Genomic DNA, 27169 nt, shown 5'->3' on the forward strand with positions numbered 1-27169 from the left:
TTAGCACGTGCTGGCACCCACCTGTTACATATTTTCCCTTGCATAAACACCCCCTCGTGGGAAAGAAGGGTTGAGAAGAAGTTGAGTGGTCCATTGATTGGAACCCAAAGCTGAGAGAGACTTAAATTCCCTTACAATATTCTTTCTGCTATCTTGGTTTCATACTGTGACATCTCTCTATCATGTAACCATTATAAACATAGCTCACGACACACAGAGCAGCAAGAGCAAGAGAAGGGAGCCTCAGAGTGGCTTCACCCTCAACCTCCTGATAGCCTAGCTTCTTCTGTCAATAGCAAAACAGTACATATTATTTAGCATGAACCAGTGGATAGTCCCAAAATGGAACCAACCACAACAACATGAAGATGTTAGCAGATCTTCCCATGTCCATTTTCCCCACAAGAACACTACTTTCAGCCACAATCTTGTCCCCATGTAAGCACTAATTGAATTAGCCAAGCTCATTTCTCTATTTGTTTTTATGTGTTTTTGGTCGTCATTTGCGAGAAACAAACTCATTTCTTGAGTTCTAGTACTTATGCTAAAACTACTCATTTAAAAAGTGCTTTCATACCCTCCATTGACGTCTTTTTGGGTTGAATTGGTGCAATATTTCAGGGCAAAGTATGAAGCAGTGGAGAGGACATGGGAGAATGGAGATCAAGAAGCAGCAGTGGACGGCCATGGGGAGGTGCTTCTTCAAATGGCTTCAACAAAGCACTCATGGGGCCAATCCGAAGACACCCTCGAGTCCATAGTCCATAGTTCACTGTTGAGGAAACGGACACGATCCAACCCAGAAGGCAAAGATGAAACTTTTATGAGTGGAGCTTTTTTAGAATCTCATAGGAGCTTCAAAGCCAAAAATTCCATTGAAGACTTAGCTCCAGATGATGGCTCGGTGATTCACAAGCTCCTTTGTTTAATAAACTTGTTTTTGTTGTGCTATTTTGGTGCACTTTTAGTGGTCATCACTGGCAGTTTATTTAGTTGTTTGTGGCGTTGAAATCAGGAGGACGAACATAACACGAAGAGGAAAACAAGTGGGAGCTGTTCAATTAGACGAACTCAGTCTGAGAGAGTAAATGACTATGAAATGACTTTTTACTTATGTAAATACTTCAAAAAATTAACATAACAAGAAGATTTTAATCAATTTGAATACTGGGGAGTTGAAATCTTTTTTTCCTTTTTTGTAGAGACGAAGAGATCGGATAAACCAGAAGTTAAAAGATCTACAAAAGTTGGTGCCAAATAGGAGTAAGGTGCCAAAATTCATATATCTTTTTTAAGGATACTTGAAAAACTCAGTATATAACTATAACCTAAACTCAAATCGGTTAGGGAGGGGAATGAAACATCTTTTATAAGGGTGTGGAAACCTCTCCCTAGCAGACACGTTTTAAAACCTCGAGGGGAAGCCCGAAAGAGAAAGCCCAAAAAGAACAATATCTACTAACGGTGAGTCTGAATTGGACAATATCTGATAGCGGTGGATCTGGGCTGTTGCAGTTCCAGATTATGAATGAAGTTTGAGACTATAAAACATGATACTTTCATTCAAATCCTAAACAAGTTTTTAAGAACGATAAACTTATCATATTAGCATATCCTATATTCCAAGAGCTTCACTTGTACAGACTGATAAAAAGGGCTGAAAACTCTGCTTTTACAGACTGATAGAGCTTCACTTTTGGACGACACGATTCAATATTTGAAGCAACTTAAAGCACAAGTTCAGTTCATGTGCAGCATTAGATCAGATGTGCCACAGATGATCGTACCTCTAGGAATGCAGCAGCAGCAGCAGCAGCAGCTTCAAGTGTCACTGCTTGCAGCTCGTATGGGACTGCTTGACACTGCTTCAATGGCTTCCAGTTCCAGTTCCTTCCCTTGTGCTGCTGCATGTTCTCCGACTCTACTGCCTTCCATCATCTCATCAACAAAGCCAAAATCTAAACTTTCCACCGCTGCTTTCGTCCCTCCAACCGATCCTTTCTGCACTTTTCTGGCACAAGTAAGTCCAACACAAACTATATGTACATCTGCAACAAAATCCTAAAAAACCAACCAAACGGATCAAACTACCAGTTTCGTTGGTTTCAGAAACACATTGATCAGAGTCCAAACAGTTGGGATAGTCGGTTGTTGTAATGGCTTAAGCCTGTGCTTTCTCTCTCGGACTTCCCCTCGAGATTTTTAAAACACGTATGCTAGGGAAAGGTTTCCACACCCTTATAAAGGAGGCTTAGTTCTCCTCTCCAATCGATGTGAGATCTCACAATCCACTACATTGTTCGAGCCTTATCATCCTCGATGGCACATAGCCCGGTGACTGGCTCTGATACCCTTTGTAATGGCTCAAGCCCACCATTAGCAAATATTATTTTCTTTGGGTTTTTCCTTTCAAACTTTACCTCAAAGTTTTTAAAACACGTCCATTAGGGAGAGGTATCAACCCCATTATAAAGAATGTTTAGTTTCAATCGAGGTGGGATCTCACAGTTATAGACACCCGTCGGGCCTGATTCAATTTTCTAACTCAAGAGTCTAGAGGGTTAAGACTAAAATTGGATGTTGAGCATCCTACATAAACTCCTAACATGAACAGAATGAATGTGCAGCCAACTATACCAGTTTAGTTTAGTTTCTTTTTTTTTTTTTTCTTTTTTTGGGTATCGAAGTGCTGATTTTTTGTTGCTGCAGTCAATGGATATGGATTTGTACAGTAAAATGGTGACGCTATATTGCCAAGAAGTGAACAGGACACCTCGGCAGACAAGCAGATTAATGGAATCACAATTTGTAGAAGGGATCGAGGAGGATATGCATCAGAGCTAGCCAGAATAAGCTCCACCATTTGGTTGACTCCAACAAACACTAGTTTAGTTGAATACTTAGATATGCCTCAGTTCAACCAAATGTTCAAGGCTTTCTCTAGTAATTTTGGTCGATGGAATGGCACATTCTATTGTTCTTGTATTTTTTCCTTTGACAGTATGCGCAAGTCTAAAGTAAGTAAAAGCAACCGAGGATATTACATTGGCTAATTAAGGAGAAGATTGTTAGTATTATAAACGAGAGACATGGTTGCTATGAGATATTTTGAGAAAATTAAAGGTAAAATAATGAGAATTTAAATTTAAAGTAAACAATATCATACCAATATAGACTCGGTTCCATGCTTGTAGATTGGATCAACTCTAGAGCTCCCTCCAACAATCCAGCTCGATCTGTGACCAGACCTTGGTGACAACATGCACACAAAACACCTAGAAAGGTAACCTCGTCTGGCTTGAAAATTTCCATCAACATCATAGAAAAAGCCTGCAAAGCTGCACCGCCTTGCCCATTCATGACATGTCCAGAAATCAAGACATGCGATGTATAGATGTTTTTCTCTCCAATTTTTTCAAAGACCTTCTCTGCTGTAGCCACATCTAGCATACATATCAGTAAGTGCTGTGCCCACAAACGCGTTCGGTCTCAAATTTTATTCTGATATTGTAAATCCATAGATCCACTTTCCCTGATTTAAAGCTCCCAAATGAGAACAAGCCAATAGAACTACCACCGCGGTTCTTTCACTCGGTTCAGTCTCAGCTGCCAGCATTCCTCTGAAAGCATTGATAGCTTCCATAAACTTTCTATTGTGAGTATAACCAATCATCAGTGCATTCCAAGTAACCAAATTTCTGGTGGGCATTTCGTCGAACAGCTGAGAAGCATCAGAACATTCCAAATCGATTCATCTAACATTTAAGATGATAATTGATGTCTTTATTCGTAGAACGATTTCACACACTACTTTAATTACTTATAAGATTTGATTACATAGAAAAAATGAAATATAATATATAAAAATGTACAAGTCACTTGGCACTAAGAAGTGTCGTAAAGCAACTCAATTGGGGTGTGAACATTCAGGTAACGACTACAGAAAGAAAAATTGTACCCGATCAAGAATGAACGTAAACTCGCAAGGGAAGGTATGAATAGTTATTTTGATTAGTGAAACAAAAAAGTTGTCCCACCACGACAGGTCGGTTGATTCCTCTCTATCTTCTATCTTCATGGATGAATTCTTCACATCAAATCATGATCTATACCTCAGTCATATGGTTGTTATTGTTTTGTACATATAATATAGTATTTTTTTTTTCCTTGTAAATATCAAATTCCTTAGCTTAAATATAATTAAGATTAGATATATTTTTCTTAAAATTCGATAACTTGATTTCTATTATGTATTATTGGAGTATATACATAATATATATAATATATATTAAAATATAATTTTAATTCACCAACAATGGTCCCATTTTATTTTAGAACTATAAATTTAATAGCTGTATTTTCAATATATATTAAATTTAATCCTTTAAAGTTCAATTTTATAAAAAAAACTAGTTTAATACTAATTATAATTTTAATGTTAGAAAAAAATAGAATTAGGTGAACCTGTATCCATATTTTTTTTAAGAGAGAAAACTAATAATAATTTTAAATATATTTTTGCGTGAAAAATTGAAAACGAGAATATTTAAAGAATAAGAGCGCTATGAGTATGAGTAAACTGAGACAGATCTCCGTGCATATCAATATGAAGCAGAAACGAGTACAGAAACAGAAAAGCAGCGAAGGGACGAAAGAGAAGGGAGCGAAGTTCATGGCAGCGCGCGCGCGAAAGCGGCGACAGGGTACTTGTTGGCATTTTTGACGAGCTTTGAGAGAGCGGCATGGCCCAAATCAAGGCCACACACATCGGCGAGACGCACCAAATAGAGTAACACATCAGACACCTCTTCTTCCAAATGCTCTCTCTCCGCCGCGCTCCAGTTTGGCAGCCCCCTCTCCACCTCTCCCTTCCACTGGAATATCTCCGATAGCTCTCCGACCTCACCAACCTGCAAGCAATTGTAATTCCATCATCAACAACAACAACATGTAAGATTTTTCCTATCCTATACTGGCTGTGCATGTTTTTAGGTCGAAAATGGAGATCGAATTGTTAATTTCAATGTGTTTTTTTTTTTTTTTTGTTTGATTGATTACAAGTGCTAGGAGCAGGTTTCTAGGGCTGTGGTATTGTTCCCATCCTCGTACTCGAGCGAACTCTTCGAGCATGTCTCTGAGTTCCTGCAGTGAGACGTCTTTGGCGGTTTTCTCAGGTTCGTAAGAACGATTCTCCATTTCTCTCTCTCTCTTTGATCTGTTTTTATCTGCTTGTGGTTATGAATGTGATCTCTGAGTTCGGTTGGGCCATTAATTTATAGACGTCAGTTTAGGGAGAGAGAGAGAGACAGAGACAGAGACAGAGAGACGGGGAATTTGAGATGATAGTGGGAGGTGCACTTGAGGTGTTTGATAAAAAGATAAAACAGTAATTAAGGCATGTGAAGTGTGGGAAAGCATGTCTCCATCTTTCCATTCATCACTTCAAAGTTCAAATCACCTATCTGCTGCTGCAGCACCTCATGCCATGCCATGTCTCTCCACTTATCTACACCACAAAATACTTACCCACTTCATTCAAGCTTTAGAATTTGAAGCTTCTTTGGACTTGTTTTTTTGAATTCAACAATTGAGAGGGAAGCTTCCAATCTTTGCCACCTTCGTTGAAGACACGTCTTAACTAATTACTAGGCTTATTGAGCAAGCTTGTGTGACGACTTTGGATCCTAGTTCCTAGTTCATTTATTAATATGCAGTGGATTACTTTCAGTTAACTTTAGGTTATATGTCTTTTTGTTGGGCGAAAAATATGTTTTACTAAAAATGAAGAAGGCAAAAGATACCTTCAATTAGGGTAAAAAAAACACTTGTGGGGCAATGTTTTCCTCTTGATTGATAGCATTTCATAGCGTTTCTAAACCCTCAAAGTCTCTTTGGTAATGTTCTGAAGAACGAAAAATGAAAAAGGAGAAATAAGGAATGTTACCAAACAATTGCTGAACTTATATAATGCTCTACAAGTTATTTAATGTCTAATCATGAGCATCTTTGTAGTTAAACGATGGTGTGTGAAGGTACAACTCGTTGAAAATATTTAATTACGGAGTTTGGAGAATTGACTTCTGTGCGATTCAAGATCATTGGGGGCATTTGGATCTCTGTTTCGAAATTGGAAGTGTTTCATTTTCATTCCCTTCTCCCATCTATTTAAAAAAATCTCTGTTTCGAAATTTGGGAAAGATGGGGAGAAAGGAGGAAGAAGAAGAGGAGTGAGGAGAAAGACATGATCAGCAGACGGCGCTGGCACTGTTGTAACTAAACTCGAGGATATTGGTTTTTCACAACTGTTATAATTTTAGGGATTTTCTTTTAATTTTAATCTCAACTTCAAAGGTTATAGAGAAAGAGAAAAGGAGTTGATGTGGAGAGAGAAGTTGGAGGCGGAGGCACGTAATACAAATCCCGGAAATTGCGATTGAAGTCTAGAGAATTTATGAAAATCTTGGAAGTTTGCAAGGGAAAGCAGACAAATTCTGTTTAAACACCCATTCTTTTCTTTCATTTCATCATCTTCTATCTCCCCAACCATGGCCTCTAGTTCTTCTCGTTTCCTTTTCTTTTATTCTTCTTTTCCACTTACTTTTCTGGGCCAACAATAACTAGTTGGAGTTTCAAAAAGGAGATTAATTCACGAAGTACTATTAGGATATTTACAAGTTTAATTCTAACCTAATATGCTTTACCTTATCAAGTGTTTTGAGTTAATATATATATATATATATATATATTCTAACTTAGGAGTTTGTGAGTTTGTGACACCGACTAACCGTGGATAATCATATTTCTTAGAGTTACTAAATACAACTTCTCCTTGACCTGATCATCCTATTCGCTCCAGGAGCAGGTCGAGATCTTGGAACTCTCACTCGAGGAGTAAGTTAGCACACAGTGAAGTATCATCAAAATGCACACTCCATCTCTGTCAATAATCTTGTTCATTTCCCTATCCTTTACCGTCGAGTTGTTTCGTCCCCTAGTCAAGTATAATTTGCTACCGTTTGAGTTTGAAATTTTTGAATTTTTAACTTCTGATTTTTTTTCCTTTCTTAAAAGGCATCATAGCATTGCTAATTGTTGTTGATACAATAGTTTCACGAGCCATAATGATAGTTCTATAAAAAGGATTAGGAAATTCTGGAAAAGTAGATGGTGGGGGGCTTTATGCTCACCGTATGAAGTGCAACCAAAGTAGCTTACTAGCTGAGGGTTGCCTCAGGCCATGAAAGCTATTCAAATAGTTTGCTTTAAAGCATCTGATTTTTTTGATTTCCCAGCTTCAAATTTTGCTTAAATAGAAGAAAAGAAAAATGAAAAAGGAAAAGGGAAAAAAAAAAAATTGTCGTAGAGAACAGAGTTAGATGTTAATGATTGCAATGCAGAAAAGGAAAGTGGAGATGAAGATGGACAACCAATTATTGCTTCTAGACTCATTAAACATTTTTTTATTTGTTATTTAACCTATCCAATGTGTACAAGTTCAGGTTAGGATAATTGGGAAAGGCTTAAAAACCTCTTTGATCCTCCGGTTAAGATTAGAGATTCTACTCATAACTTCTAATTGTGGGTTGTGTGTCTTCTTTATTTTAAATATATATTTTACTACATAATGTATATAATTGTTGATTTTTTAAATTAAGGAAGAAAAAAACTCTAATTATTAAACGTGTTGTGTGTTGATGTTCGAGGGAAGGATTGTTGGGAGTGAGTCACACATTGGCTAATTTAGAGAATGATCATGTGTTTATAAGTAAAGGAATATATGTACATTGGAATGAGGCATTTTCAAAGTGGAAAATATCATATCATTGTGGAGAGAGCGTGATTTTTAACCAAACAAACCAATGAAGTGAGAAGAAAAATAAAAAAGAAAATTGTCCTTGTTGCACTATGCCATTCCATTACCGTATTTTTAATTTATTTTTCCCAACTTTAGGATTTTTTTTTTCTTTTTCCTCACATCACAACTACGATTCAACACTGCAATGATTTACATATTTGATCTAGGTCTTAATGTATAAATACAATAAAATAAAATAAATTCTCTATAAGAATAATTAATCTACCAAGAATGCTACAGTAGAAATTAAAAAAACTTTGAAACACTCTCGATATTGATATGCTCCACTATCAGTAGGATTGACAGTATTTGTGACATATATTTAAATTTATAAACTTTTTTAATACTCTGAAATGGAATAAATGATGAAGATGTTGAAGTTGTATAGGTCCTAATAATATTTATCTATTACCTATTTTATTTAATATAATGATTAGTGGATAGGGCGTGTACTAGAAATTCTCCCAAAGAAAATTAATTAAGGTTTTGTTTCCTAAGAAATTTGGACCAAAAATTCAATTTTAACATTAGTTTATTAATAAATTAGTTATTTTCCCTTTTGAAATCATTAAAAAAAAAAAAAAAGAATCAGAATTAATTGGATGATTGTATGAGCCATTGTGAGTGAGAAACGTGGAAGCTGAGAGTTTACATCACTCATGTTGGGCCCACAAAATGAAGGCATTAAAGTTCTGGGGAAATGGCTTTCAATATTCTTCTGCAAATCAAGAATTGACACCAAAATCTATCGAAGATTTGGGATTTTTTATTTTATTTATTTCTTCCTTACAAGACTTGTAGTTTTGTCCTGTCTGATTTAAGTGCAACATGATCTCCAACTTCCTGCAAAAATAATCCATTCTCCATCATTTCTATCCAATAACCACAATTTAACTATATACACACACAAATCTACTCCTACTCCTGACATTAATCTAATCAATTATGGGTTTCAATGATCCAACTAATATATATATAAAGCTATTGTATAATGGTTATCTATGCTATAAGACTTTTTTTTTTTAATACAGTAAGCGAAAGAGTATGTAGATTTAAACATTTCAACTTTATTGCTGAAATATGCTATTTCGAGAATTGTTGAGAGAGGAGTCTCACATCGGCTAATCAAGAGGTTGATTATAAATTTATACGTAAGGAATACATTTCTATTAGTACGAGATTTTTTTCCGGAAAAAAATACAGTCAAAATTCTACACTTTTTACATTCTATTAGCCAAATACAATGATTTGTTGCATTTTGTTCATGGGTCTCTACTTGAATGTTTGGAAAGCCCACCACCAAGCAATCAAGCTTTAAACAATTGAACCAACAAAAGCAGAAACTGAGCTCATTTTCAGCCATCTTTTTCCCAACAAACCTGCTCTGCCCTGTTGTTCAAATGGCAGCCTCATCAACCAATTCTTTGTGAAAGACTTTGGTTCCAGTCCAGATGTAATAAAGCTCTTTTATTCAATCAACTTGGGCCATAGGAGATGTGTTCATTATTCTTGCAAGGAAACCAAAAGGCAAAACAGAGAGGAATTCTTTCTTCATTCTTTTTTTTTTTTTTTTCTTTCTTTTTTCTTTCAACATTTTGTGAATGATGAATGTTTTTGTTTACAAGATGAATGGTAATAAATTGAAGTGTGTAGGTATCAGTATTATCTTATGTCTATCAAACACTATGTAACAACCTAAGGTTATTCACATTTCTTCAATCAAAATCTTGATCAATGCATGGAGTAGGGGAGAACATCTGGCTGAATTCATCTCCCCCTCTTAACCCTATGATATTGATCAACATAGCTAGCACTTCCTTCATGTTCGGTCTTGCCCCTGGTGCTTCATGTGTGCACCTCACCCCAATCTTCAGCAGCTCGCACATCTCGTCCGCCCCGTCGACGAGCCCCGACCCCAAAACTGCCACTGGTATCACTGCTCTACTCAACCCTGGTCTCCCATTTCCCATCACCCTTTTAGCCCATTCAACTAGACACTCTTCCCCTCCATCCAGTGCTCGTCTTGCCGTAGCAAATTCCATTGCCAAAACTCCAAAACTATACACGTCGCCCTTTGTCGTAGCTTTCCATGTCTGTCCATACTCGGGTGCTACGTAACCAATGGTTCCAGCCACCATGGTACTCACATGGCTGTCTCCTACATCCATAATTCTAGCCAACCCGAAGTCTGTCACCCGTCCTCGACCGTCTTTATCAAGCAGAACATTACTTGCCTTCACATCACGATGCACAATAGAAGGAAAGCACTCGTGATGCAGAAATACCAATGCTCGTGCCACATCGATCGCAAGATCGATGCGACGCTGCCAGTTTAGTCTAAGTCTGTCTACTATGAGATCTTCCAAGCTCCCTCCTTCCATGTACTCATACACCAAAATCTTCTCCGACCCATCAAGACACCATCCGTAAAGTTGAACAAGGTTCGGGTGCGGCCAGTTGAAGCCATTTCCAGTAAGAATCTTCATTTCAGCTTGGAACTCTCTTTCACCATCATTCCCTTCTCTCTGAAGCTTCTTCACTGCCACTTGCCTCCCATCAGGTAACATTCCTCTGTAAACTGTTCCATATCCTCCTTTACCAATCACTCTATCCTCTGAAAAGTTTCCTGTGGCTTTTAGAATATCAGCATACGTAAAAACCATTTTGTCAAGTCGAATCACCGTTACCGAATCCGAAAACCACGGCGACGAGCTGGGAGAACTCGAGCCGAAGTCTTTCATATATTTTATATCATCCAAGAGATGTCCTCGTGATTCATCTGAGTTTCTCACCATTGAGAACACTATAAGAGAAAATGCACCAAATATTAAGAAAGCAAGGATCAATGATAAGGAAGCCAACATCCCAATTAGCGTTGAGTTCCTTTTGGATGATCCTGCCATTCTTGGGTTGGCAGGTGACTTCGGCGGTGTTATGTTGAAGAACGATGGAAGGCGCAAAAGAGGATTGCCAAGATATGAGTCCTTGTCAAACGTTGAGAATTGCCCACTTGGAATGACTTCACCAGTTATGAGAGGATTATATGAAATGTTGAATTTGTTAAGCTCATTCAAGTTCAAGAAACTTCTAGGGAACATGCCAGAGAAGTTGTTGTATGATAAATCAAGGTTCTGCAAGCACTTCAGGCCTCCAATCTCGGTCGGGATCTCGCCCGAAAAACGATTTTCCGAGACGTTTAGAACAACCAGTGGCAGATTCCCCAACTGTGGAGGGAGCTTCCCACTAAAATTGTTGCAACTCAAATGCAACATACTGAAGTTCTTCATCATTCCAATCTCATTTGGTATCTCACCACTGAACTGATTCCCAGTTAGCTGAACATAACCAGAGATTTGCAGTGTTCTAATTCTGCTGCAAAATGGGAAAAGGCCATACCCTTTCAACAATCTATCCCAAATGCTTCTACAACTCTTCCTTGTAAGAATTGTGTAAACAAATCTGAAAGGAGGGTAGTCTGCTGGTATCCATCTCTTCATAGCCAAGCACTCCCCTGATCCAGCGATGAACTTTTCGGTTTGTCGATTCATTTCGAATGTCGCCGTGGCGTTCTTTCCAATGTTCGAAAGCTCGGACGGGATGCGCCCATGTAGCTTATTGTTCGCAAGATTCAGCCATAACAAGCTAGAACAATTACCAAGCTCCCTGGGAATTTCACCAGTCAAGGAGTTGTTTGCCAGCATTAGCCACAAAAGTGAAGTCAATTTCCCAAAGCTACTTGGGATTGATCCATTTAAGTTGTTGAATGAGAGATCAAGAGCTTGAAGATTCAGCAAGTTCCCATATTCTGATGGAATCACTCCATTGAACTTATTATATGCAAGAATCAAGAACTCCAAGCTCTTCATTTCAGAGATTTCTACAGGCAATGAACCTGAAAAGTTGTTGAAACTCAAATCCAAACGAGCAACGCTTGGGAGCTTAAGAATCCCAGAAGAGTAAATCCCTCCGGTGTAAGAATTCCCATGAAGAACAAGGAATCTCACCTGTGTAAACCTACCGAAGATTTCTTGAATGTCCCCTCCGAAATTGTTCTTGCTCAAATCGAGGAACACCAAGTTGTTCAAACTTAGGAGGGATTCAGGAATTTCCCGGGAAAAATTGTTCTTTCCCAGATATAAATTCTGCAAACCCGAAATTCTTCCAATTTCCACCGGAATTTTCCCGGAAAATTGGTTCCCCCAAAGATTCAAAGAAGACAAATTCCCACAATTAGAAACCTCCACTGGAACTCCGCCGGAAAATTTATTCTCTGACAGGTCCAACACCTCCAAATTACAAACCCCAGTAAATATCGCCGGCGATAGCTCGCCGGAAAGTTCATTCTCCGACGCTGAGAAAAAACGAGTCCTCGCCAACCCACCCCACAATCCACCATTGAATCTGTTGGAGCTCAAATCCACATGCTGCAAATTCCGGCATTCGTCAAAACAGTCATCCGTCCGACCAGTGAAATTATTACCGGAAACATTAAAGAAAATCAAATTTCTGCAAATGCCCGGAAAATTCAACCGTATGTCTCCCCAAATCCGGTTGACCGACAAATCCAGAGTCTCGATATTGACCAACCCCGACAAGTTCAACTTGTCATCGATGATGTTGTGCGACAAATTCAGCAGCCGGAGATTTCTGCAGTTGTTCAAGTCGCCGGGAATTAGCCCAGAGAGAGTGTTTCTAGAGAGGTCGAGGTCCGTTAGCGCCGGAAAGGCAGAGAAATTATGAAAAATTGTGCCGGTAATATCTTCATTTGAAAGGTCAATTCCGGTCACTTGGGAATTGATTTGATTGCAGGATATTCCAGACCAAGAACAAGGCGAGTTCTGCAAATTCCAAAACGAATATTTTCCTCGTTTAATGGGATTGTGTTTTTCTAAAAAGAATTTCAACTGTAACAAAACTTCTCTGTCTCTCTGCAATTCTTGTCCCTCGACAATTGTACCTAAAAAAAAAAAAAACAAATGAACATGATTGAATCCGACCAGACCCTCCTCGTAAACAACGCAAAATTACACACACAAACCACAAAAAAAAAAAAAAAAAAAAAACTTGTTTAGAATTTTAGACACCCAGATGAGAAAAATCAAAAGGGATTCGATTTTGTGGTGAATACCTGTGATTAAGATGAAGAAAATGATAATTGGAAGACGCCATGAATGATTATGAGTGTCTTTCTCCTTCATACTACACTGTAATTTTTCTGTGTGTTCCTTGGGCAAATGGGTTGGAGAAATTTTCAGAGAGAAGCCATGAAAGCAGAAGAGAAGAAGCTAAATTTGGAGTAAAAAGGGAAGAAATGGGGAGAAAAGTAGAGAATGGTGAAACGTAAACGAATTGGCTTTGAAACCGCACGCAGCAGCAGCGCCCGCACAAGACCAAACAAAAGTTTGAAACTGAACTTACAAAAATAAAAAATAAAAATAAAAAAATAAAAAAAAAAATGGTTTGTGGAAAAATGTTGGAGGGTTTTGATGAGGAGGAGACAGCAGAGAAGAAAGGAAAGGAAGTGAAAGAGGTTTGGTTTGGTTAGTTTAATGTTGGATGGTTGTTGGTGGGAAAGTGGGGTGAGGGTCACAGGCAGGGGACGGTAGCGAGCCGCTTTGCTTGACCTTTTGCTTTCGTAGCAAATTTAGTGTTTGACTCAACTATTTGCAACTTTGAATCTTTCATCAAAATTCTAAATCTTCCTTATAATTTTTTTTTCGTTTTATTTGTAATGATTTTAATTAAATTAATTACTTATTGTGATATATAATTAGAAGAAATTAAGAGATATTAAAAGAATAAAAAAAAACATAAAATTTGGGCAAAGAAACAGGAAGGGATCAAAGTCTACAATGTTGTCTGGATGAAATCCTTTGATGGCAATTGGTCAAAGCAAGAGTTGTNTCTCTCTTTTTTTTTTTTTTTTTTTTTTTTTTTTTTTTTTTTTTTTTTTTTTTTTTGTGTGGAATTTATGGGTTAGGCTAAAATCACATTGCCCGTGCTTTCTTACGTACCATACAAATTGATATATATATATATTAAAGGAAAAAAGAGAAAAAAAAAGAAAAAAGAAAAAGGAAAAGGCGAGACAGTCAAAAATTGGATTCCATTTGTCAAATTTGGTGTGGTGGATATTGTGTTTTTCTTTTCTTTTTTTTTTTTTTTTTGGGATAAATAATTATATTAAACAAATAAAAAAAATTAGAGAATATTTTAGAATTTATTTCACCATTTTTTTTAAAAAAAAATTGGATGATTATTGGACACAAAATAAAAAATTCGAAATTTATTAGATAATTTTGTTAGCTCAAACCCTAATTAAACATTTTCTTTTAAAAAAATTAAACTAAATAAACATAAAATTCAAAATTCATTATTTAGTTTATAATTTTTATGAATTTATACTTTTTTATTGTCATAATTAAAGAGTGAAATATTATTAAATAATATGAATGTTAAAAGATATATTTTACCGAACTCTATAAAAAAGTAAAAGTAAAAGTAAAAAAGATAAAATTTGAAGGGAGCTAGCTTATTGATGACTATTTAAAGTGAATGTGAATGTAGAGAGTATAATGTGAATATTGGTTTAGGCCTTCACCCTTCAATTAATGTAACCAAAATTGTATTTTCCTTCCATTGATTTACTTTCTTTATTGTCATTAATAATTAACTAAAATTCTATTTCTAAATTTATTACCATTTTTCTTGTAATGAGAAGAAATCAAAATTAGCTAAAATTTTATCATTTTTTATTCCTATCTAATTTTGGAATGTTTGTTTTTTTGGTTTTTGTGTGTTGCATGTTTTAATGCTTCATTTCCGTTTCTAATCCACGTGAGATCTCAAAAATAGCTAGTAAGTACAAATTGAAGATATTTTTTTCTGTTCGAGGCAGCCTACTATGCTCAAGGTGTCTTGAATGATGTAGATGGTGCTTGCAATTCCTATATAGTTGATGGAGTCGAGTTCAAAACGTCAATGATGTTACTTTGGCTTACTCACTCTTAAACGCATAACGTGAGAAAACGAGTTGATTATTCAAAAGGAAAGAAAAAGAAAAATGGGAAGAGAATCACGTGTGCGTGAATTTAGAGCATTATTGGGTGAGTCGTGCTCCTCAAAATTAACAACAAAACAAAAGGCAAATCTCAATCTTAATTTTTCCTTTTCAAACACACAATTCCATTCAAGAATAATCTCTACCTATTGTCCCCCACGTGCGTCCTTTTCTTTTTTTCTTTTTTAATATATATTTTATTTTTATTACAATAATAATCTCATTTTGTTAATTCAATATATACGAAAATATACTCTTTATATTTGGTCATAATGACAAAAAATGTCAATTACAAAAGTACATGGGTGTACTTGCAAAATATAAAATCAAGTTTTATTTAAAGGCTTTTATTATTATTATTATTATTTAATTAGTTGTTGAAATATTCACCTTTGCTTACAAGTTATTTTAAAAATTATTTTACAATAAAATTACAGGCTGGAAACCACAATTATGGTATTTAATAAGAATTTTTCCTTTTTTTTTTTAATTGTTTTTAATTTACAAAATGCATGCAGTGAAAAAAAAGGAAAAAAAAAATCAAATTTAAATAGAAGAAGTCTAATTTTTTAGATGTACCATTAATTAGTGGAGATCTTTTTGAATAACTATTGAGATTGCAAAATTATGTTTGCACGTGGAGGTTCCATTTAGTATTATTTATTATAATAATAATAATTTAAAATTTTGTGTTGAAAAATATTATTGTGTGTTAAAGTGAATTTCATTAATGAAATAGAAGATGAAAATTGATGATGAAATTAAATGGTAGCAGTTGGAAAGCACACAACTGAATTATTATGGAAGCTTCAAAATCAACTTTTTTCCTTTTCTTTTCTTTTCTTTTAATTAATAAAAATACACTTAATATTTTTTTTATCTCATAAATACATTTTTAAGTTTTCAAAATCTTCATTAAGTGATATAAAAAAAGCAGATACTCTACGAGGTACCAATAGATGATTTTGAGTTATATATTGACAATAAAATTTTTTTGAGCCGTGTTAAAGGTATTTGTTATACTTTTTTGAAATTTTAAAGGTATTATTGAAAATTTTTAAAGTTTTAAGGATATTTTTGTTAATTTAACTTTTTCTTTTTTTTAAAAACATAAATATGCACAATAATAATTAGTGATTTAAACAGATTTGAGTATTGAGTCGTTTGACCAAACCACTAATTTTCGAAAATAAAAATATCCTTCAAAAGAAAAGACAATAAAATTTGCTCCTTTTTTCTCCATTTTCTCTCTTTCCTATCAATCAGTGTTCGCAACAAACCATACTCACTTTTCCAAAAGCAAATAGTTTAACCATCCAAGCAGGTTGGTGTTTTTTTCCCCAATTCAAGAAAACTAAAAAAAGAAAAGAAATTTGAAAAGATTTGGTTTCATCTACCTTGCATAATTCAGCTAATTGATTTGTCATACTCTAAAATAATATGATTGAGTTAGCTCGACAAACAAGAATACATTCATTACACATCAAACCATCAACTTTTTTTTCAAATGTGTACCTATAATATATTCTAGATATGTGAAAAGTGTCATTACGATGCGCACAACTATATTTTCAGTCTAAGAGTTCTACCTAATAACTTTAAGCTTCATTTTCTATAAACTATTCCAACGAAACACTAATTTCAAGGTAGACTTGATGAGTGCGAAGCCAGAGAATTCAATACGAATCCAAATCTAGTGTACATAATTTTTCACTTTTCCTTTTTCTGATTTGATATTAATCAAAATGAACCCAATCAAAAGAAGAAACTCAAGATTTGGTGGATTGATTTTTAATTCCTACTTTGTTATTCCATAAAAAAAAAAAAAAAAAGAAAAAAAAAAGAGCTACATTAAGATTGGTACCTAAATTAAAGCAGTTTCAATAAGGTGGAAAGTTTTCTTCATTCACTAGATAACAACAAAAAGTAGATTGATTACTTTGTTGTGATAGAATGGGAAAGTGGTAAAGGGAACACAACTTTGTCAAAATAGAAATAGTTATGTTGAATTGTAAAAGCCATGAGGTCTCAAGATTCAAACCCATAAAGCAAAGTGATAGAGATGCCGAGCACTATTAAAGTCTTTGGTGATTGGGCGCGGGACCTTCCCTTTGTTTAACATGGACGTGTTTATCTATCATTTGAACCCAACCAATGGTCCAATGGGTCGAAAACTGGTCCTGCCCCATTATCCACATTCTGGGCCATGTGGGCTTGATTATTGAAGTTTTATCAAATAAATCCTATAGGGTATTATTCCTTTTGGTGCACTGGACAATACTATTGGCCTTTCCGGATATGTTTTTCCTCATATATAATGCCAAGGCACAGTAAAATTTCACGTTAAGAACCTATAATTTCAAGTTAAGAACCTTACCTAAAGGCTGGTACGTTGTGGAGCTGCCTTCATGCATGGGAGGCTTGAATTTTGGTGGTGCAGATACTTCCTTCATGGCAGCAAGAGCAGCCTTTCTCCTTTGTTTATGCTCTCGCCATTTTCTCAGCTGGTCTTCAACGGCATCTTTTGCTTTCTCAGCCATCTCAGCCCTGGTGGCAGCCTGTTCTGCACGTGACCTGAACTCCCCAATTCTTATGCTTGCTGCTTCTAGTTCCTTCTTCAACTTTTCCAATTCATCCGTGCACTCGGAACCGATATGATGGGAAATTTTGTCTGCGGAGAGTTCAGAGGCTGAGTCAATATCCTTAATCGATGACTGATATTCCTCTAAAGTAATTGTCATGGTGGTACTTTCATTTCTTCTTTCATTGACTTCAGGATTCAAATCTTCTTCCATGCTTGAAGAGTTACTCTCAACAAGTGGCTTGGCAAGTATAGAGTTCTCAGTTTCTTCATAGGCCTTGAGTGGTTCCTGTTTTAGCTTTATGTTCTCCTTCACTTCGACTGATTCTGCAGCCAAGTCCTGAACAGCAGGATAAAGACCAGATGTTACACTCTTGGCTTTGGCTTCAGCTGCTTCTGCGGCTGCAACTTTTGACCTTCCTTTATGAATCTCAGATTTCAGCAATGCAATCTCAACCTCCGCATTAGCTTCCCTTTCTCTCATCTCATCCATTTCAAGTTTCGTCTTCTCCAACTGATTCTTAAGTGTTTCGATCTCGTCCTTGAATTTTTCGATTTCTTCATTTGCAAATTTCACTTCTTTTAATTGATTCCGCTCCATCTCTATTTCTATTTGCTGGCTCATTTCTTCTAATTGCTTGTGCAACTCAACAACTTGCTTTTTAGCCAGCTCTAGCTCGGCCTCTTTCGCAGATAATGCAGCAGACATCTCATTCTCTGCTTCACTAGCAGCAAATTTTGACAAACGAATCGCTTCATTTAGTTCTGAAATGCGTCTTATGAGATCTACAGTAGTCTCCTTTTCCAAGTGGGCCTTATTTTCCAGCAACTCTATTTTTATAATATCCTTGACCTCTGATTCTCTAGAGGCAGCAAGTTCTGTTTCAATCCCAAGAAGCTCCTCTTGTCTGAGCTTCAACTCATTCTCGGCAGCCTGAAGTTTCTCTCGGAAATTTTCGGTCTCCAAGGATTGTTCAGTCATTTCGTTCAGTTTTTGTTCAAGTTCACCAAGCAGAAATCTAGCTTCGCTGCATTCATTGACGTATTTATCTCTACCAGTTTCCGCAATTTTCAGCAACTCAGACAGTTCGTCAATGGCTTTCTGTTGTTGTTCCAGCTTGAGAAGAGCCTGCATGTAAGCCGCATCCTTTGCTTCAAGTTGAACCTTGTAATTAGCCAAATCCTTTACTAACTCTTGAACCTCTCTTTCCTTCTCATACCCCTACACGATGATAAAAAGTAATAACAATAATACTGATAAAATTAAGATGATAAACGGTCGCTTGTAGTGCTTGGCAAGAGAATCTTTTATGAACCAAACTTGCCTAGAATCAATAGAATCAATCTCATTTCTTTATCTATTATATATTATAAAACTTGATCAATACAAATAAACTACCAAATAAATGATAGTTTAAAAATTGATAAACACAATACAAAGAAACAAGATCATTCAAAAAATCAGTAGGAGCTTAAAAATAGAACAAATAAATAAACCATATCAAAATTCTATAGTGGTACTTCTGTCGCTTGTAAATAAATTCTCAAACTGTCTCATCTTACATTATTGGCTGTGAGCTTGTGTTTGTTCTGATCACCGAGGGCACCAAATAGAGAGATACCGGCTTGTACAGAATCAATAGGTTTCGTATCAATCTCGCCCATATTTTCCATTTCCAGAACTCTCCTGATTAAAACGAAATTCGATCTCGAGATTTTAGAATCATTCACAGAAGAATAATCGGAGAGAATCAAAACTATGAACGAAAATTATATCGTTCAAACAATAAAACAGCAGGCAGAAACAACCGAAGATTTCGCGAGAAAACTATAGGTAAACCTCTCGGCCACGGAGATCAAAGAGTGCATGCATGTCCTGATTTCCAAACATTCGAATGAATTACAATGATAAATGGAAATGAAATGCAAGTACCAGGAAGATTCAGTAGCCAAAATGTGATAGAGAGCAAGTTGCGAAGATAATACAATGCAGCGCGGAGAGCGATGGTAGATTTGGGGGGATTGTGCATCTTGTTATCAGAGGAAATAGTAATCTCCGTCTCGCATTCGGAGGTCCCAAGGCCAAGGCGATGGAGATCGTCAGAAACGAAGACGATGCAAGCGTTGGGAAGTGACTGTCGGACGAATATACAGATCGCTCGGTGCATTTCCTCTATTCCTTATTCTTGACGCTTTCGTAAAGACAAATTGCAGCTTTCAGAACCCAATTTTCTGACAATTTTGAAAGGAATAATTGGCGGCAAAAAAATTATAAGATATTTATAGCTCTGTTTCTTTACGAACTTCTTACACCTTCCTTTATCTTGCAATGTTAGCCCCCCAAAATGGACCTCCCAGCTCCCTCTTAAAATATATACGTGAAATTAAATTATTTGTCCTTTTTTGTGCTTTTCAAGTCCGCCTGCATATATTATCTTTCATGGGTTTTTTTGGCTTTTTCTCATGCGTTTTACGTTCTAAAACATATCTATTAGAGAGAGATTTTCACGTTATTGTAAAAATGTTTACACACCAATATGGGATCTCACAGTCCACCCCACTTTGGGGCTCATTGTCTTTGCTAGTATATTACCCAATATCTGACTCTGATATCATTTGTAATAGATCAAATTCATTGCTAGCAGATATTATCGTTCACGAGTTTTCTCTCGCCATTTTAGAATGCATTTGTGTAGAGAGGTTTGTTCTCTTATCTCAACTCGTTTAATAAAAAAATTGTTTATGTCGTTTACTTTTTTTAATTCTTTTTTGCTTTTCATTTTACTTAAATAATACATATAAGCTCTTTCAAAGATTTAAATTTATGAATCCTACTCTTTTTCTTTTTTTTTTTTTAATTTTTAAAACATTTTAAAATAAAAAGTAATAAAACAAAACAAATATATAAGTAGAGCTAGTATTTGTTTATATTTATATTCCACATTTGGTATTTATTATTTTATTTTTTTTAAGAAAAACATGTATATTTATTCTTCTAGTTTTAAAATCAATTTATTCGGATGAACCACATTGGGATGATTATGACGACGCAGGGGTCCTCACATGCCATGCACGGACTGGATGGACTCAATCATTCCATGGTCCCCACCGTACCTGATCACTAACTTTTCTCATCCAGCCGTCCATCATATTGACTTTCGTATTTTGACGCTGAACGGATGCCACGTCGATTACAGCAGGACCCACTTCTCCTTTCTCTTTCCCTTTCCAATAGTGCACGACACGTGATAGGCACGTGGGTGTTTATTTATTTATTTATTATTATTTTTAAATGGTCGACTGACAATTGACAATTATCTTAGCACGATGTGTTCACACGACCTCGCACGTGAAAGGCAATTCATTTATTTATTTCTACTTAAAATCCTAATAATTCCATACATACTTCCTTTAATACTTTTGTTGCATTTCTTTTGTAAAAAAGTAAAAATAATAAATAAAGTCTTTCAACTTTCCCAATATATTTAGTACCCTATTTAATTGATTTATAAATATTTAGTATAGCTACTGTTTTCTCTTTTCAATTTTTGTGCTTCATAGATTTTAATTACATTCACATTTTTCAAAATAGTTTTTAAAAAATTAATAACTTACTTTAACTTCATAAAATTAAATTTCTCATCTTCAAATTTAATTTATTTTATTTTTTTAATGACAAAATTATGAAATATATTCTAAAATATTTAAATTCATGTTGTAATAATATTATTTTAAATGTCAGTTTTGTTTGTAAATACAGAAGCGACAAAAAAAAAAAAAAAAAAAAAAAAAAAAAAAAAAAAAAAAAAAAAAAAAAAATTATATACTGATTAAATTTTATGCCTAAAATAATCATTAGATCCAAATTTTAAGTACACATTTGAAGTCGTGTGTAATTACTATGATAAAATTACACACCGCATTATTATTACTATGATATAATTATTTTTATTTTTAGGGGTATGTTTTTTTTTTTTATTATCTTTGTCTCGTTTCAATTATTTTATTATAGTTTTATATTTATTGAAAAATGTTATAATTCTTAGTTAAGTCCATTTTGAGACCACAATTTTTTTTATAAAAAAATAATTTGAAGCTTTAGAATATTGAAAAAAGTAATTAAAAAAAAGTTATTACCTAAAAAGTAAAACAGAATATATTGTTTTATTTTGATTGGTATATGGTTAAAATTTAATTTTGTGATTAAAAAAACGAGGTTTTTTCTTTAATATAAATTAGAAGAGAGGTTCCTAATATTATAATATTAATTGACAAAGTATAAATCCCCCGGACAGTAACTATACAAACACGAAATAAAATACAAAAATAAGGTAAATTATTTAATCTTCCATTTGAAAACAGTAAGAAACTAAAATTAATTTATTTAAAAAAAAAAGAAGGTGGAGGAGGGTGGAGGGGTAAGTGTTACAGAGGTGCCACGTGGGAGCCACGTAGGGCGGGGAGATAGGTGGAGTGGCAGCGGTAAAAGCAAAAATTGTCGTAGTGGACGTTGAAGGGGTTAGCTGTGAGAGAAGGGAGGAGGAGAAGTATCCGGGTGTTTTATCCAGTCTAGTCTACGCGCCTCTTTCTCTCTCTGTAATTCTTTCTGAATTCATAATTCCGAGTCCTTCCCATTTCTCTCGCCATTTTTTATTTTTTATTTTTACCCGGGTTTTTTGTTCTTTCTCCCTTCAATCTCTCTCTCTCTCTCTCTCTGCCCTACTGTCACTTCTCTCTACTCTTTCAATTCTCATTCCTAATTCTTCAACTTCTCTTCTTCCATTTTTTTTTTTTTTTGATTTTCATTATTTCGATTTTTCGTAGACCGGCTTTGATTGTTTTTCTTTTTCATTTGGACTTTTTCCCCCACGACTGGGGTTTAATTGCCGGGAAGTACTCGGGATTTTGTCTTTTTAGCTCGCTAATTTTCTCTCTGGTTTTGAATTGGTGGATTTTGTGCTGAATTTCCAAGGTTTTGGCTGTGATCGGACCTTTTAATTCTAAGATCTGTTCTGCTTCGGTGGTCAATTTTGATCTGGTTAGTGTTTTGTTCAGCTACGGGTTTGGATCAGATCGAGGAAGAAACAGCGCCATCCGATGGCGCTGTTCAGAAGGTTCTTTTACAGGAAGCCGCCGGATCGGCTTCTTGAAATCTCCGAGAGAGTCTATGGTAAGCTTCCTTACGATTTTATTTTTCTCTTAATTTCGTGCTGTTTGTTCCTTTCATGCAGCTCCCCCAAATGCTAAGCTATTGCAGAATGTTAAACTCCCAGCATCATTTGTTTAATGTGCGTAGTTAGGTGATTACTTATTTTTCCAGCTTTATGCGAGCTCAATGCTCGACGTTAAATGATAATTTGGACAGTGCCGCAATAAACCTTTGAAGTTTAGGTTTAGCTGCTTCGTAATGCAATACTTCTGATGCAGACCATCTTGTGTACTTCATTCCTTCTGGATTTTATTTTTGCCCCCTACTTCTATGCTTTTCGACCTGAGTAGTTGTGGAATGTGATGGGAACCAGCCTCCCATCTCCGTTGACATGCTTTCTCTCTTGCTTGCACTCACTGCTCTTTATGCATTGCCTGTGTGATTCTTGTAGAATATGAGTTCAGTTGCCGCAGGACCTACTGATATATCAAATACTTTATTTAGATTAAGAATCTATAATAATTTCTACTTAAGAAGGGAAGATTCTAGACTTCAACTAAATGGTGCATAGTGCTAGAGAAATGTACGGTCGTAATGAGAATAGTTTTTTTTTTTTTTTGGGGATATGAGTTGAAAGAGAAACTAAATATAAGATATAATAAATGAAAATGACCTAGAGGAGCTGAATGAATGGCAAGCACAGAGCTCAATAAGATCAATATGGATATTTTGCTAGCAACTTGGAAGATGGTTTTTAGTGGTGGCACATGGTAACTTATCATGCTTATTGTTTCTGCTCAGTGTTTGATTGCTGCTTCTCCACGGAAGTGTTGGAAGAAGAAGAGTATAAGGTCTACTTGGATGGCATTGTAGCACAGTTGCAGGGCCACTTTCCCGATGCCTCTTTCATGGTTTTCAACTTCAGAGAAGGTGATAGGCGTAGTCAAATTTCTGATGTACTGACTCAGTATGACATGACAGTTATGGACTATCCTCGGCAATATGAGGGGTGTCCTTTACTGTCATTGGAGATGGTTCACCACTTCCTTCGATCTAGTGAAAGTTGGTTGTCGGTGGAGGGTCAACAGAATGTTCTATTGATGCACTGTGAAAGAGGAGGATGGCCTGTTCTTGCATTCATGCTAGCTGGTCTTCTCTTGTATAGAAAACAATACAGTGGGGAGCAGAAGACCCTTGAAATGGTCTACAAGCAAGCTCCTAAGGAACTTCTCCATCTTTTGTCTCCTTTAAATCCTCAGCCTTCCCATCTGAGATATCTTCAATACATTTCCAGGAGAAATTTAGGTTCCGATTGGCCTCCATCGGATACACCTCTAGTTTTGGATTGTTTAATACTTAGAGTTCTACCTCTTTTTGACGGGGGAAAGGGATGTAGGCCTGTTGTGCGTGTTTATGGTCAAGACCCCTCAACACCAGCAAATAGAACTTCAAGGCTTTTATTTTCAACATCAATCAAAAGAAAACATATCCGCAACTACCTACAGGTAATGACTCAGCAACACAAACCTGAAAGCTGAAATTAACCAACATTTAAGTTTTCTTATTAATTGTTGCCACAGGCAGAGTGTATGCTGGTGAAAATTGATATTCATTGCCATGTCCAAGGAGACGTAGTTCTTGAATGCATCCATTTGGATGAAGATCTAGTGCATGAGGAGATGATGTTTAGAGTTATGTTTCACACAGCATTCGTAAGATCAAACATTATGATGCTGAACCGTGATGAAGTTGATGTTTTATGGGATGCAAGGGACCAATTTCCTAAGGACTTCAGAGTTGAGGTAAGTTTTTGGTCTTCTTTTGTGAATGCACTTTGTGGAGTTATAAAAGTTAATGCATGATTGCATTTATGTCAGGCACTCTTTTTGGATGCTGATGCTGTTGTCCCCAGTCTCACCACAGCCTTAGACGATGAAGATGGTAATGAAACTGGAGCTGCTTCTCCTGAAGAATTTTTTGAGGTTGAAGAGATCTTCAGTAATACAATGGATGGGCAGGAAGCAAAGGGGTCCAATGATCCTCAAGTGGTCAAGCATGTAAACCGTAACGAAGATTTGAAGGAGGACTTGGATCCTCATGCATTCCAAGATTGTGCATCTGACGATGGAAATCATCTTAGGCATGATAAGAAACCAGATTTTGATGCAGTGAAGGACATTACTGTGGATGATGTGAGGTACAAACTGGATGAAAATATATATCCTGATCTTAATGTAGTTAAGGACATTGGTGTAGATGATGGGGATATGAATTCAAATTCCTTCATGGTTGCTGCTAATGTCCTGACCCATGTGGAAGCCCAGGGTTTGGTGGATGATGCATACGAGAAATTTGAAGATATAGAAGAAAAGGATGATGGTAGATATCCTACAACTGAGAAATTGGAAAACAAGGCTCTGCAGAAAAAGTTGAGTGCTGATGGTTCAGAATCTGAAAAAGTGCAAATACCGATTTCCAAGAAACAGCCTATTTCAAGTGCAAAACCGACCACTGATATGGGTTTAACTGAACAGAAAGTCGAACAACAAGAGGCTCAAGGGTTTTCTGGAAAACAAGCAAGGCCAAATATAGTTTCTAGGTGGATCCCACCTAACAAAGGCTCCTATGTGAATTCTGTGCATGTTTCCTATCCGCCTTCAAGATATAACAGTGCCCCTGCTGCCACTCTCAGTTCCCTAGTTGCTACAGATGTGAATAATGACGTGGATTCTATAAGGCCTTCATACTCTGCACTTGGGGAACTCGTGCTTGGCCCATCGTCTCCAGTTGAGTCGATAGAGGAGACATATTCTTCCTCTGAAACTTTAAAACCATCACACTGCGATCCACAACTTGAAGTACCTCCTCCCCCACTGCCCACAAAGCCTCCATCTCCATATTTTCCATCACCCCCCCGAGCAAATGCAATACCTCCTCCACCANCTCCACCACCTACTTCATTTCATCATATTGAGTCAACGTACTCTCCTCCACCACTTTCTGTGTCTTCAGCACCACCACCCCTAGTTAGCTCATCAAACACAGTGACTACCCCTTCCCCTCCCCCTCCCCCTCCCCCTCCATTCAGTAGGCAGAATAGTCTTTTTCCCTATTCTTCTACACAACCATCATGGGAGCAAATATATTCTTCCGTTTCTACTGCAATTGTGGCTGGTTCTATACCGCCTCCACCTCCACCACCCCCACCACCACCTCTCTCCTCTCTCTCTCTGGTTAGGCCATATACATCAAAGAATATTGTAAGTACTCCTCCAGCACCTGTTTTATCCCCTCCCCCACCTTCTGTGATGCATGAAACACTTGCTTCACCACCTCCACCATCCGCACCTGCTTCATATGGTGATAAAGCATCACCAACTCTATCTTCTCCAGCACCCTCCCCTATTACTTCAGTTCATGGTGCTTCCCCGCCCCCGCCCCCAACACCTCCACTTATTACTTCAGTTCATGGTGCTTCTCCACCCCCACCCCCACCCCCACCCTCACCCTCACATATTAGTTCAGTTCATGGTGCTTCCTCGCCCCCGCCTTTAGCACCTCAAACAACCCCACCTATTACTTCAGTGCATCGTCCACCCCCGCCCCCGCCCCCGCCCCCGCCCCCATTAATGTATGAGGCATTTCCTTCACCATCTCTAATGAAAAGAACACCACCTCCACCACCTCCACCCCCACCCATGCATGGTGCATCTCCAACACTATCTTTATTAGGACCACCACCTCCTTCGATGCATGGGGCTTTTCCACCATTGCCTCCTCCACCACCTTTGCNTCCACCAATTCATGGGACTCCGTCACCATCACCACCCCCACCCCCACCGCCTCCACCAATGCACGGGGCTCCTCCCCCCCCACCACCTCCTCCACCAATGCATGGGGCTCCTCCACCACCACCACCTCCACCACCAATGCACGGGGCTCCTCCACCAATGCACAGGGCTCCTCCACCACCACCACCTCCTCCACCAATGCACAGGGCTCCTCCACCACCACCACCTCCTCCACCAATGCACGGGGCTCCTCCACCACCACCACCTCCTCCACCAATGCACGGGGCTCCTCCTCCACCACCACCACCACCTCCACCAATGCATGGGGCTCCTCCACCCCCGCCACCACCTCCTCCTATGTATGGGGCTCCTGCCCCACCACCACCTCCTCCTATGTATGGGGCCCCTCCCCCGCCGCCGCCACCACCCGGTGGAGGGAGAGCGCCTCCCCCACCGCCGCCACCACCAGGTGGAGGGAGAGCCCCTCCCCCGCCTCCGCCACCACCCGGTGGTGGGAGAGCTCCTCCCCCGCCTCCGCCACCACCCGGTGGTGGGAGAGCCCCTCCCCCGCCTCCGCCACCACCCGGTGGTGGGAGAGCCCCTCCCCCGCCTCCGCCACCACCCGGTGGTGGGAGAGCCCCACCCCCGCCTCCACCACCACCCGGTGGTGGGAGAGCCCCACCCCCGCCTCCACCACCCGGTGGTGGGAGAGCCCCACCACCGCCTCCCCCAC

General features: G+C 37.5%; 5 protein-coding genes and 1 long non-coding RNA gene across 8 annotated transcripts in view; 3 read left to right on the forward strand and 3 right to left on the reverse strand.

The window, feature by feature from the left end:
* On the forward strand, positions 1–2987 carry LOC111485739 (transcription factor PIF7-like). Of its 2 annotated transcripts, none has more exons than XM_023132757.1 (6): positions 1–438; positions 622–904; positions 1016–1084; positions 1203–1268; positions 1679–2020; positions 2710–2987. In XM_023132757.1, the coding sequence occupies exons 1-6, from the start codon at positions 320–322 to the stop codon at positions 2842–2844; spliced, it is 1014 nt and encodes a 337-aa protein (XP_022988525.1). In that variant the 5' UTR covers positions 1–319; the 3' UTR covers positions 2845–2987. The 2 variants fall into 2 exon arrangements, with proteins under 2 accessions (XP_022988525.1, XP_022988526.1); XM_023132758.1 differs by having other exon boundaries at positions 3–439; positions 674–904.
* Positions 2988–4569: 1582 nt separating this feature from the next.
* Positions 4570–5247, reverse strand: LOC111484985 (dCTP pyrophosphatase 1-like). The gene is made up of 2 exons (XM_023131670.1): positions 5059–5247; positions 4570–4910 (listed from the first exon to the last, which is right to left on the reverse strand). The coding sequence occupies exons 1-2, from the start codon at positions 5194–5196 to the stop codon at positions 4671–4673; spliced, it is 378 nt and encodes a 125-aa protein (XP_022987438.1). The 5' UTR covers positions 5197–5247; the 3' UTR covers positions 4570–4670.
* LOC111484986 lies at positions 4830–7028 on the forward strand. Of its 2 annotated transcripts, none has more exons than XR_002718611.1 (3): positions 4830–4950; positions 5062–5174; positions 6808–7028. It is a non-coding gene; the product is annotated as an uncharacterized LOC111484986 (long non-coding RNA). The 2 variants fall into 2 exon arrangements; XR_002718612.1 differs by having other exon boundaries at positions 4860–4950; positions 6863–7028.
* A 2308-nt stretch (positions 7029–9336) lies between these two features.
* LOC111484984 (probable LRR receptor-like serine/threonine-protein kinase At1g74360) lies at positions 9337–13344 on the reverse strand. The gene is made up of 2 exons (XM_023131669.1): positions 12984–13344; positions 9337–12812 (listed from the first exon to the last, which is right to left on the reverse strand). Exons 1-2 carry the CDS (start codon positions 13051–13053, stop codon positions 9571–9573), a joined length of 3312 nt encoding a protein of 1103 aa, XP_022987437.1. The 5' UTR covers positions 13054–13344; the 3' UTR covers positions 9337–9570.
* A 3787-nt stretch (positions 13345–17131) lies between these two features.
* On the reverse strand, positions 17132–19721 carry LOC111485727 (putative WEB family protein At4g17210). The gene is made up of 3 exons (XM_023132737.1): positions 19430–19721; positions 19060–19183; positions 17132–18718 (listed from the first exon to the last, which is right to left on the reverse strand). Exons 2-3 carry the CDS (start codon positions 19168–19170, stop codon positions 17267–17269), a joined length of 1563 nt encoding a protein of 520 aa, XP_022988505.1. The 5' UTR covers positions 19171–19183; positions 19430–19721; the 3' UTR covers positions 17132–17266.
* Positions 19722–22058: 2337 nt separating this feature from the next.
* The window catches only part of LOC111484980 (formin-like protein 20), a 15784-nt gene continuing 10673 nt past the window's right edge, over positions 22059–27169 (forward strand). The window contains exons 1-4 of the mRNA XM_023131665.1: positions 22059–22666; positions 23447–24150; positions 24226–24447; positions 24523–27139. Coding sequence (XP_022987433.1) covers positions 22594–22666; positions 23447–24150; positions 24226–24447; positions 24523–27139 — 3616 coding nt within the window. The 5' untranslated portion in view covers positions 22059–22593. The remainder of the gene's footprint in view (positions 22667–23446; positions 24151–24225; positions 24448–24522; positions 27140–27169) is intronic.

The sequence above is a fragment of the Cucurbita maxima genome, unplaced genomic scaffold (genome assembly GCF_002738345.1).
Source record: "Cucurbita maxima cultivar Rimu unplaced genomic scaffold, Cmax_1.0 Cma_Scf00010, whole genome shotgun sequence".
Classification (NCBI taxonomy): Eukaryota; Viridiplantae; Streptophyta; class Magnoliopsida; order Cucurbitales; family Cucurbitaceae; genus Cucurbita; species Cucurbita maxima.